This window comes from Etheostoma cragini, chromosome 19 (assembly GCF_013103735.1).
Source record: "Etheostoma cragini isolate CJK2018 chromosome 19, CSU_Ecrag_1.0, whole genome shotgun sequence".
NCBI classification, from domain to species: domain Eukaryota; kingdom Metazoa; phylum Chordata; class Actinopteri; order Perciformes; family Percidae; genus Etheostoma; species Etheostoma cragini.
Genome location: NC_048425.1, coordinates 3,040,790 through 3,053,406, shown reverse-complemented (window position 1 = coordinate 3,053,406; position 12,617 = coordinate 3,040,790). Strand labels below are relative to the sequence as shown.

Sequence of the window (12,617 nt, the reverse complement as noted above, 5' to 3'; positions counted from 1 at the left end):
CCCCCCCCCCCCTCCCCCTCTGGAACATCTTCTAGCCCTCACCAGCAATTTATTTTGTCATGACAAACCATATCCGAGACAAATGCTGAGACTTTGAGAGAGACATTTTTTTAGCAATCATTTTGCCACATTTTGATTTCAGATAACTGAAACTTAAAACAAGATTTTAAAGTTTTAAAGTGTGTTAAAGCAGCAAAAACCCTCTGCCTGCTTCAATGAGTCTGAGGTTTCATCTGGCCGGTCAGGACTTCACATCTGGAATGACTTGTCTTGGCTTTGACATAATGTTGGTAGTGTCAAGTTACAACTTTATTTTCCAAAAACATTATCCAATTCCCTTTGACCTAGTTTCACTTTGCCAGACCTTCCTCCACAGCGCTGCCCAGGAGGGTCTGGCTTGTCCACACAGCATTCAGGGATGGGAGAGAAAACGTACTCTGGTTTATTCGCCTTTCTTTAAACCAATCACAACTGTCATGGGTGCCGCAAAACGCTGCCCTGAGCCCTGGTGCTGCTGCAAAATATCCTCGGTGGAACATGTGTACATTCAATGGATGTTGAAGTTGTGCAACCAAAAACTCAGATTGGACAGATAGTCTAGCTAGTTGTCTGGATTTACCCTGCAGAGATCTGAGGAGCAGTTAACCAGAGTCCTCAGAAATCCACCTGAGTTTAGAATTCCAACACAAAAGGAAGCGTTAGAGCTGGTCGAAAATAAAGACATACAGCAGATTTTCCAGCGATAGTGAGGCAGTCCAGACTACCTTTGGCCAAACCTCTAGTGATATAAAACACAGCAACTCATCCTGATCTTGTAGTAACCTAGTTCTGTTTTTGACATTGGATTTTACAACATGTATGAATCAAGGCAACCAAATTAACCCCAAAGGAGAAGCCTGTTAAAAAAAAAAAGCCTGTTGGAAAAAAAAGAAAAAAGAAAAAAAAGGAGGGTGATGTTTACCCTGCAGAAAGATGAAGTCTGTCCTTTTTCTCCTTGAAGTTGTGGATCACATCATTTTCCACTGATCCACCTGCAGAACTGTAACCATACTCTTGGACAAGAATTAAATGTCTTCAAACAAAGACTTGCTGCATTTGGCGTCTCAGGTTTGGGCCGATCCATCGCTGCTGTGAAGAGACCAAACAAATCTGTTTCAGTCATGTGAAGAAAAGACATTTTACCATTAAAAAAAAGGAAATGTAAGGATTGTGGAAGTGCTAAATACTTCAAGTTTATCTAAAAAGCTGATTAATTTAACTTGTTAAAGTCCTACTAAAGAATGCACCAGTGACCACAACTTTAACATGTTGACCTGAATCATGTTTCTGTACTCTTACCAATAACAAAGCTGTAAAAAGGAAAGCTTAAAGACACTACAGCATGAAAAGTGAATGCATGACACCCTTGATAAAAAGGATGACAGTATTAGTGTTTCATATTTATATTGTAAAAATGTTTAGTTTTTTATAATCCTCTTTAGTACACGTAACTGCCAAGGTTGAGACATCCAAGAATTAGAGAATTAATTAAAACTTTCCATGCTGCAGTAATGCGTTTCTGCCACTAAAAGGAGCAGTTGTTCTTGCTGATAAAGAGAAAGTTGGGACGCTTATTTTCCCAATGCTGTGTCAGCAGTATTAAGCGGTTTCTCCTCACTGAGCCAGTTAGGAGCTACTTTACGCTTCAGGATGATTATGTGAATACAGCCCATCACTGCAGAAAATGAACTGTGAATCTGCAGCCCACATAATCCCATCATGTTAATTTGGAATATAAACATTGCCTCAATGTAAGTGCAAATAAAGTCAACTATATCAAAAGGCACATTGTGGGGTTATTAATTTAAAAAAAAAATGAACAGAATTTTAACAACAAACATTAATAATCTTGTGTATTCAAACTATACTCAACTCAATGTTGCAGATGTTTAATGCGTTTTCTGTAGATAAGATTTTACAACGATCTGTTTAATAATTAAACTGTCACACTGTGGTTGAATGGTCTTTTTAATGAGCAAACCAACCATATTATTGGTTAACCTCTTGTCTAATACAACCAAAGCTATACATGCAGGATTCTTATCACAACAGCCACACATTCATACATTACCTTGCATGTCTAAAGTCATGTAAGGACCCAACCAGGAGACGAGCGGACGAAGTTATCTCATCTGTGGATCTTCTCAGCAACAGGCAGCCAGTGCAAATCTAGACGTGTCAAACATTTGTTTTCCAGTTTCCTCTGCGAGAACTGTCTCCCAAAATTCCAAGTTTTGTATTTCAAGCCACTTTAAAATCTAAACAGGAAGAAATATGCAAACATTGCTAAGTTAGGCCTATATTATACAGATCTGTGATGTTTGAAACATTTCACCTCATGTGACTGTTGACATGTACTAAGGCCTTTATGTTGGAAAAGAGTAAAGTTGGAGAGACTTAAACATGTTACACCTGAGCGAGGAACAAAACCCCAATCTTACCTGTCAGTGTCTTGGCTTAGTACAGTGACACAATCTCACTTGAGTTGTCCCATGGTGCACTTGGAACCAGTGAAACAGAAAGGAACAACATACAAAAAGGCTTAACATAGTTTCCTAGTATGGTTTAAAACATCATTCATTAACAACGATCCAAACAGGAACATAAGTTGTGAGCGTTAAAGACAATCAAAACAAGATTGAAGTGAATCAACTTAGAAGATACACACATCATGGTTGGGGTAGAAGAAAGTTCCCAAAGGGAGGACGTCTGTAATGGTGTGATTGATTGCACCTGAAGGGGGCGGTTCCCATGCAGGAGTGTTTGATTCAACCTCCCTGCTTCAGGTGTGGTCAGGTGGCCTCTCTGTTTGGGGAACTCATTTTGTATCTGATGGACTATTGTGTTAAGGGATGATACAGTTAAAGTGTACACATCAATAGAGAAGCGTCTCTATCTTCTGAGTGTCAGTTCATTACATCAGTATGATCCAGCATAAAATCACTGTTTTTAATTAATTGTATTTTTTCTCAGAACTCAAAGTCAGAGGATAATATAGAATTTGTATTGTTAACACTTGCAGCATATTGTAATGCATACAAGTAAACTGCAGAAGCTTGCACAGTTTTTTTAATTCAACATAAGACTTTTTTTTTTAGATTGTTTTAGTACCACACAAAATGTACTTTAATACCTTTTTAATTATTAATTCAATAAAATTGATAGTGTTAAATCATAACATAAGTTATCTCGGGACACTTGGGGGTAAAACCACACTATAATTTACAAAAACCCAACAATTCCCCCAAGAGCAAGCGTTACACTGGCCAAAGTATGGCAGTATGATGGGAAACCAGTTATAATTTGGCCCGAGGTTTTTCTGTTTTTGTATCAAGTTTTCAGTACTTCCAGCGATATAATTATTCTTAATGATACAATCCCTTCAAATTAATACAATCTGGACTTGGATATCCAGCATAAAATAGATGGATGGATTAACCAATGTGAAATAATATTCAGTTTTTCCATTTTACTTTATCCCCAGAGGGGAAATTACAGTTTATACTTTGTTGTTATTACACACATACCTGAAATACACACAAATGCACAAATGGAGAAATGTTACAGTGAGTGGGCTTTGACTGCTGGAGGTTTGGTGCCTTGCTCAAGAGGAGGTAAACTGGCATCTCTCCAGCTACCAGTCCACACTCCATACTTCGGTCCGTATGGGGACATGAACCGGTGACCCACCTGGTTCCCAACATGACTCCCTACAGACTGAGCTACTGCCGCCCAGGTTTTTGACTAATCTAGAAACCTATTTTAAATGGAATCCAGTTGGAGAGACTGAAAGTTAATGACAAAAGGTTAAAAGGTATTTCAACCCACCAAAAAGATTTAGAGCTTTTAAGGAAACATGTTGAGGCCAGAGCCCCAGAAGCCATCCCCTCACTCTGCCCCTGACTTTATGCAGTAGTTGTGTGTTTTTCTATATGTTTCACATTGAATACAATAAGTTTGAATGTGTTGAAACGTGAGTCAGAGCATCATGTCTCTTTGTGCGTTGTCCTGCAGCAGTCCCAGTTGGGTCTCATGCAGTTCATAGTGCAGACTGAGCTACAGCCTGCAGGAGGAGACAAAGACCTTAAATATGGAAAGTTACAACTTTCAATCATAAAGATCTGTTTTAACGCGACATTTTACAATATGTGTTGTGTTGTGCTGAGAATGTAAAACTTGCAGGACTCAACCCCCTGAACACCCCCCAGAACACTTTTGTTTTCTATCACTTAAACATTTACCTTGCTATTTATCATTAACTATGTGAATGTATTGTGTCATTGTGTTTGAAAGATGGGCTAAAGATGACTAGTGTTTGTCCAAATACTATATTTTCTTTAATATTTCAATTTTTGTTTCATTTTAAAACCATTAGCTGTTTGTGTGCAGCTTTATTTTCCATATATTAGTTCTCTGAAGGTTTGAATTATGAGTTGAATCTCTTGGGGAATGTGAGTCTTTCTTAAGTAAAATAAAAAGTATGTTTAAAAAATGACCTTAATCTGATTTTTTTTTTTTTATTTGTGGTACCAGCTAAACAAATCATTAAGAAGTTCAGTTAGAGCTGCTACATTTTCAGGTATCACAGTAAGCAAAGAACAGTTAAATTAATTTTATTAAGTTAGAACAGTCTCCAATTATTCCTTTAGGTGAACATTTTGGTGAAAGAGTAAATATCAGCCAACTGTAACAGACAGTTGTTAAAGACAATAACAAAACAGTATGCATACATTTCAGTTTGAATGCACATTAAAAAACAAAAGGTTAAAGCTCTATGTGTTAAAGTTAAAGATGTATATACATTCTAAGCACAAATATCAGAAAGTTGTCACGAAGAGGATGCTTTCCACAGGATGGTTTTCAGATGTGTTTTCAAAGAAAAGCATCACTTCCTGTGTGCCGCTCTGTTTCCTGTCAGTGTTCATAACACATCAGAACAGATAGATCTAAAGGATCTCCAGTCTGCTACATGATAGACAGGATATAAGTAAATATATTCAGGACATAAGTATAAGTAAATTTATACAGGACATAAGTATAAATAAATATATACAAGGATATAAGTAAATATATACAGGATATAAGTAAATATATACAGGACATAAGTATGAGTAAATATATACAGGGTATGAGTACAGTATATATATACAGTATATATAGTGCAATGCAAATGCAAAAGATAAGTGTAAGATTATCTTTAATCACTATACAAGGCAGGTATTTCAATGAAGTAAACATGGTGTAGTCTATAGTAATAAGTGATGAGATGTCCAATCATGAAGAACATTGTTTCCTCCATATTATGTTTGTCTATATGTTGAGTACTATGAGGTTGCGTCCAAAATCACATACTCTGTATTAAATACTTAACATGTACTGTACTATCGTTCAACATACTTTGGTGTAAATAACAGAAATTAGTTGGTCCTAGCGCATTGCATTGCGGGATATTTAATGCTGGGGTAGTATCCAGTATGGCATGCTGTAATATTATGCCAGATATACTATGAAATTTGCGTACTATTGGTTTATAGTAAGGTTTCGGACATACTAAAAAGTCTTGCATACTGTTTTAGCAACTAAACAGTATGTAAGTATAGAATATCGGACGCAGCCTTCCTCTTACTTCATGAATGTGTTTCAATCCTTCAATCAACTTTAACGGTTTAGTTGTTGTCATTAAGCTTATGTCACGCGTGTGAAGCATCATAATTGTTGCTATGGTTACCGACTGTTATGTTTTATATGTCCTGAACAGTTTTTTTTTTTTTTTTAAACTGCCAGCCGATGAGAAACTAAGTTTTTCTGTGTCCATGTTATGAAATGTGACACTATCAAACTGGGCTGATCTCTTGTGTGCAAGGCGGAGAGTAAATGAAGGAAATTAGCTTTTTAGGTGGAGCGTGAAGAAATAACAAGTAAAAAGTGAACATCACACTAGCTGCTCCTGCCGTCAGCATCAGTCCAGTCCAGAAGCCGATCCTTCCCTGACGCTCCGGCTGTAGTCCCCTGGCTGGTGGAGAGGGATCAGGTTTGGGCCAATCCCTCGCTGCTGTAAAAAGACCAAAACAATCTGTTTCATTCATGTGAAGAAGGAAATGAAAGAGTTTTGGAAGACCCCAACATTTTTTATATTGAGGTTCTTATAATCTAAGGCTAAATTTACATTGCTTACGTTTAGGTTTTGAGCCATAATCTCTGTGCAGTGTTTTCTAACACGCCCAAACCGCATAACTCATCATCATACTCATATACTGGGCAAGCGTTTTTTGGGGGTAAACAGGAGGCAGCAGGTCTACTCTGCCCATTTTTCGGGATTTGTAGTATATATCCACAACGTTCCGTTTCCGGGGCTATCTGTCCAATCTGAGTTTTCTGTTGCCGATGAATACAACTTTTGAAAGTACACATGTTCCACCTAAACAAGTTCCTTCTCGAGGCTACCAAAACACCACAACAGCGTGAATGGGAGGTGTACATATAGCAAAAGATATTGGTTCATAAACCAAAACCTAGCAATGTAAATGTAGCCTAAAAAGATGCTCAATTGAACCTTATTAAGAAATATCTACTGGAACAACTTACCGGTGACATTAAGGTGGCATTTAAAGACGGTGGCAACATAATTTGTGATCACTTGACACACGTAAAGGCCCGAGTCCTCAGTCCTGAGCCTGGACAAGTGGAGTCTGAGTGGTCCTCCTCTGAGGACGTCTTTGTCCCACTGGACTCGTCCTGCAAACTGTTCATCCTGAGACTCCGGGACCTCTACACCTTCACGTAGCAGAAACAGGACGGAGACTTTGAGATCGGTAAACAGTTCACAGAAGATTATAAAAGAGTTGATGGGCATGCCAGTTTTGGCTGTGATCGTCCACTCCAGTGTGATGTTGTGGTTCTCTTCTGCCTGACAGCAGCTCCGCGTCAAATTCACTACAAATGTTCCTGTTGAGGAGAGAGAGGGAAGGTGAGGAGCAGATAAACGCACTACTTGTGATTCATTATGATGATAACCGTGCCAATACTAGGATAGAACATACATACTGAGCATACAATATACATTAAATAATAATAAAATAATTATATATTATAGAAAGAATATTATAAAGATAAAAGACTAAATACACATTCAGCTTTATCATGCATTACCTTTTTATATTAATATAAATATAAAAAGGTAATGCATGATATAGCTGAATGTGTATTTAGTCTTTTATCTTTATAACATTCTTTGTTTTTATTATCCTGTTTATTACAGACAAGTGGTAGACACTAACCCTTTGTGCTAAAAACAATGGGAACTACAACTACAGAAAAGGCTGTTTTTTCCCCTTGTAAGACATCCAACTATTAGAGAATTAAATCAAACTTTCTAAGCTGCAGTAATGTGTTTCTGCCACAAAAGGGAGCCGTGGTTTTGCAGATAAAGAGGACGTTGGGACTTCATCTTCCCAGCTCCATCTATACGTGTTTCTGTGCACAGTTTAGTGATGCTCTCAAAGCTGTAAAGTGCTTTAAAGAGGCAAAAGTATAAAAAAAACGTACATCAAACTATCAATAAATGCAAGCTACTTCCACTAACATTCTTAAATGGAAGTCACAGCATATGTTAGAGAGGGTGCAGGTGTGTTTGTGGGTAATGAAGTGAAGATGTAAACTAACCAGAGATACATGAGGTCAGGATGAGGAGCAGCAGGAGGCTGCAGATCATCTTCTCCCTGGGAGAGCAGACAGAGGTGAGGAGTCACGCATGAGCTCAAAGTTCACTAGACTTCAACCAACAACCGACTTCATTTTTTGCTGCTCGCAGCATCTTTTTGAAGTTGAATAATCAGGTGTGGACTGATGAGAAAACTGAACTGAAAGGATTTCATTTAGCAATGAATGACAACTAAAATGATTTCAGTTCAGGGCTGCACCATCCCAAACTGTAAAAAGTTAAGGGGTGTTAGTCATGAGTTTACGAGTGACGTCCTACCTGATCATATGTGTTGGTAGGAGTGTGTCAGCTGTACCCAACAAACGCCTCCCCAAGTGAATAGACAAGGACGAGAAAGTGAAGACGCAGATTTCCTGCTGAACTACTTTCTGGCTGCATCCCAATCTGATACGGAGCTGGAAAGGAAACACAGTTATTTACATAGTTTTATTTTTATTTTTCTAAAGACGCTCTGGTCTGGTTTCCATAAAAACCACATGCATATCAATGGTTCTCATGATCTGTGCACACAGCGTTAGTGTGATGTTGATGTTCAGGTCAGAAGAGGAAGAGACTGAAAGTTCAAACACGGAACAACAGAAAAACACTAGTCATGGTCATAGAGTACAGTGGACATCAAGTTCATCATGTCCTCAGCAATGTGTCTGGGAGTCTACAGGCCTGTAGACCTGTAGACCCTCACAGCCAAAGCTCAAGTCCTTTAAGTTCGTTCATTTTTTTTTGTTAAAGTGACTATATGTAACTTTTACATTTTTTCTGAAGCTCTGTCATTTTTCACACAGGGATATTACATGACTATCTGAGTCAACAGTATCAACATCCACACAACAAAATATATGTACTCATAGCAAAACCTTTTTTTGAGGTTTGCAGCGTGCGTGCGCACGTGCGTGCGTGCGCCTGCTTTGGGTGGACTAAAGAATGAACTTGTAGTCATTTGACAACAATGTAATTTGACTGGCTGGCTCCAGGCCGGGTCTAGGGGTTTACTAATTATAAATGATAAGCTGATTTTGATATTACTCTTAACTTGTCTTTATTAACCTACGCAAAAGTTATAGCATTGACAAACAACAATAGGTATTGATAGGAAGGCAGGTGACCGTGACTAATGTAGAAAGGCTTGGCCGGAAGCTTTGAATACTTTGACTAAAGTAAGCATTTACCTAGTTAACTAAGGTTGACTAGGTAAATACGTAAAGTTTGTTTATAAAACACTTATCACAGTCCCAAAGTGCTTCACATGCCACATAAAAAAATACAGTCAAACATATCTTGTAAACAGCACAATCAATCACAGGAAGGGGAAGTTCCCCTGTTGCGCACTTATTATTGCTCAGTACTTTCTGTTTCTCTCTGTAAGGAAACTTCGCAGTTTATGTCCTGATAATCCAAACTACTATCGATTAAAAAAAAGTTCAATAAAAAACATTGTGTAAATATTTGGCCCGATTTGATCGAATCGATTTCCTATCAATACCACCAAGTAAATGTCCCACAGTTGATAAATAAAAACATTAAAAGCCCAAACTGTGAATCATGTAGTAAGTTTTATAGTTAGGCTACTTACGAGTTTGAAGAAGAGCACGAGCTGTTTATGCCTCGTGAGTTATGAGCTGATCGGACGAACTGTGTACACAACAGAAAGACAACGCACGCTTGCAATTAGCCGTCTACGTGCAGGTATCTGGCGGTGCCTCGTGACAATAACATGGAGTGGGGGGGCTGTCCCTTTAACTCTGAACCAGCTGATTCCGGATCCTTTTCTCTACCTTCTTTTTTTTCTTCACATCTTGAAATCCACTCTTCACTGTCTCCACTGTTGCATCTCTCCATTTGAATAAAATGGCACGTGCCTAAGTTGTTAATCAATGTTGTTTGAATGATGTAAGAGATCATTGTAGATTAAAAATAATGATGGAAGCGTTTATTCTTTAACCTCATGTTGTCCTCGGGGAAAATTGGCCCATTGTCCTATATCAGTGTTCTTTTAAATTCCCCAAAATATCATGACTGATTCCACACAACCCTCTTTGCCAAGTACAAACTCTACTTTCATTAATTTTGGGGCGTCTTATTCAATTTTATAGCATTTGAAAAACAAATTGAAGTGCTGTTGAAATAGTATTGAGTAAGAGTTAACATATTCCAGTCTGTGATTATCATCAACATCCATTCTTTTAATTTTAGTCTCAATAATTCCTAATTTCTGCTTTCATAACATTAAGTATAATTTCCTATAAATGAGGTTTATTGACCATGAAATCCAAAAATAACTGTAAAACTAAAGTTAAAAAGTTTGTGTTGCGTAGTGTTGAAAACACCAAAAAGTGACAAAAAAAGACAAACACGTGAGAAAAAGTAAAAAACATCGATAAAAAGCATCAGCAAAAGTGTTGATTTTCCATTTTGACGGGAAGCCAACACAAGGGTAACCGTCATGTTGATCTAGTTATTTCACATCAGAAAGTATTGTGTAACATATTTACACTAAATGGGAAAGGAGCCAGTACTCCACAGTACTGAGAACTGGCACTTCTGACTTTATGTCCACATGAGTACCCTTACTTCTATTTGTTATTAACAGCGTTAATCGTGGGCTAGTCTATATCCACGACGTTCCACATCTGCGACTGATCCGATTTCGCTCTCTCCGTCCGGGTGTCAGGTACTTCCCGCTTTCCTTGTGTTGGGATTTTAACCTCCGGTGGATTTCTGAAGACTATTGTTACCTGCTCCTCAGATCTCTCCAGACAGCTAGCTAGACTACCTGTCCAATCAGAGTTTTACAAATAAAACAACTTTTGAAAAGCAAGTTCCTTCCCGAGGCTATTTTGCAGAGACACTGTTGCTCCGACTGGCGCTAAGCGCCGCACAAAGATGATGGTGATTGGTTTAAAGAAATGCCAATAAACCAGAGCACGTTTTTCTCCCATCCCGGGATGCTGCGTGGACTAGCCAGACCCTCCTCTGCAGCGCTGTGGAGGAAGTTCGTGCCAAGCAAACATAATAATAGCTCACATTTGTACCACAGCAGGCTATGTATCTTGATTTATCGTAAAAAAACAAGCAATTCCATGACGTTCTTAAGTCTAATGACTGATGATTAATGGTGATTAATCCTGTTTTTTTTTAACCTGTGATAAGAAGTGAAATGTCTTGACAACTATTACAGACATCAATGTTCCCTACAAGATGAATCACAACAACTTGACCGGATCTACTTGCACTTGTCTCTTGACCGGACTGAAAGCACACCAGCAGCCCAAAGTGATGTGAAGTGTTGACTCATTTATTAACCGTTATTACTGGCATCACAAACACAGAAATGATTCAGCAGCAGCATTACAGCTTGGATTTGACACAATCATTCGCTGCACACAGACTGCTCATGATCTCTCACACACACACACACACACACACACACACACACACACACACACACACACACACACACACACACAATCACACACTCATTGATAATTATTCACATTTGTTAATCATTGGATTCATCCACCATCGTTTTGAATCATTACAGCAGGAAACATGATGTTGAGGATAATAACTCTAACTCTTGTATCTCTACAACATTTCTTTGATGCCAAGAAGCTCGCGAGGAAGAAATCTAGTTAAAAATCTCAGCTGGAGTTGAAGATCCTTAGTTTCTCTGACTAAGTGAAGCTGGATTGAAGCTAATGTTACCCAAAATATGTTGATGCAGAACCACGTTTGACATGCTGTGGATGAGTGTGTTGTCACTAATTGTTTTCCTCCTATTCCTTTCCATAAAACCAAAAACACTAATGCATTGATCGTCACCCCTCCACAAGTCTGAGTACTTCATCGTCGCAGTGATGTGAAACTGAGCTTTCTGAGTTTGGGAGTTTCAACCCAGCTAATCACACAGCACAGCTGTTGTCACCGACATCTTTCTGCTTTTCTTCTTCTTGACAAATGACTCTGAACAACTCCAGGAGTCTCAACAGTGATTTGAGTTTTAAGCTTGTTAAGAAAGGAGAAGGGAAGTAAGGAATGTGGTAGTTTATCAGCAACAACTCGGTGCTGCTTGAGAACAGCCTGACCCTGTGTGTGTGTGTGTGTGTGTGTGTGTGTGTGTGTGTGTGTGTGTGTGTGTGCATCTCTAGCATTTCTCCTTCTCCGTGGACATCCTCCCATCATGCCATGCTTCTCTGGTGCTCCTCAGGGCCTTGGTTCTTTTGGGGTCCACCACCACGTAGTCCACACGTGAACGCGGGCCCCGTGCACACTCCTCGCCCGCTGCTGTCTGCTCGCTGCCACCACCGCCTCCGCCTCCGCCTTCTGCTGTGCAGCGTTTCTGGTTGGGGTAAAGATGTATTTTTATCACTTGGTATATTAATTTATCGAAGAAAGCATTGAAGAAAAGAATTGTTCAATAAAGATGTAGCCAATGACAAAGATATGCATCACACATATTACTAAAACCATCAGAGGAAATCAGTGAAGCACAATAACAAGTAGGTCTTTAAGTACCCTTAAGTTAACCCTTATGTTGTCTTCCCATCATGATTGAAAATCAACACTTTTGTTGACGCTTTTTTTCACTGTTTTAAACTTTTTCTTACGTTTTGCCCCTTTTGGACGCATTTTTCAATGTTTGTCACTTTTTTGATATTTTGAACACTACGTAACTAACTTATTAACTTTAGTTTTACAGTTATTTTTGGATTTTATCATCATTAAACCTCATTTATAGGTTATTATACCTAATGTTTGAGTTATAAAAGCAGAAATTAGGAATTATTTAGACTCAAATTAAAGGAAAGTATGTTGATGGATAATCCCAGACTGGAATATGTCAACTTTTACTCAATACTAT

At 38.5% G+C, this 12,617-nt stretch overlaps 2 protein-coding genes and 1 long non-coding RNA gene across 3 annotated transcripts in view; all 3 read right to left on the bottom strand.

Moving 5' to 3' along the window:
• LOC117935126 overlaps positions 1-3,454 on the bottom strand; it is an 8,037-nt gene extending 4,583 nt beyond the window's left edge. Inside the window, exons 1-2 of the long non-coding RNA XR_004654688.1 lie at positions 2,747-3,454; positions 1,903-1,906 (exon numbers count right to left, since the gene is read on the bottom strand). This is a non-coding gene — a long non-coding RNA (uncharacterized LOC117935126). The remainder of the gene's footprint in view (positions 1-1,902; positions 1,907-2,746) is intronic.
• A 2,358-nt stretch (positions 3,455-5,812) lies between these two features.
• LOC117935082 lies at positions 5,813-9,361 on the bottom strand. Its single transcript, XM_034857236.1, has 6 exons — positions 9,330-9,361; positions 8,018-8,154; positions 7,702-7,757; positions 6,625-6,984; positions 5,940-6,091; positions 5,813-5,903 (listed from the first exon to the last, which is right to left on the bottom strand). Exons 2-6 carry the CDS (start codon positions 8,023-8,025, stop codon positions 5,874-5,876), a joined length of 606 nt encoding a protein of 201 aa, XP_034713127.1. The 5' UTR covers positions 8,026-8,154; positions 9,330-9,361; the 3' UTR covers positions 5,813-5,873.
• A 1,671-nt stretch (positions 9,362-11,032) lies between these two features.
• The window catches only part of LOC117935094 (GRB2-associated-binding protein 1-like), a 20,580-nt gene continuing 18,995 nt past the window's right edge, over positions 11,033-12,617 (bottom strand). The window contains 2 exon segments of the mRNA XM_034857248.1: positions 11,033-11,841; positions 11,882-12,095. Coding sequence (XP_034713139.1) covers positions 11,901-12,095 — 195 coding nt within the window. The 3' untranslated portion in view covers positions 11,033-11,841; positions 11,882-11,900.

Excerpts from the sequence above, each read along its gene's own strand:
- LOC117935082 (XM_034857236.1), bottom strand. Across the intron at positions 6,985-7,701 it reads CCTGACCTCATGTATCTCTG|GAACATTTGTAGTGAATTTG; the intron begins GTTAGTTTACAT and ends TCTCCTCAACAG. Across the intron at positions 5,904-5,939 it reads ACTTGTTATTTCTTCACGCT|CCTTGCACACAAGAGATCAG; the intron begins CCACCTAAAAAG and ends ATTTACTCTCCG.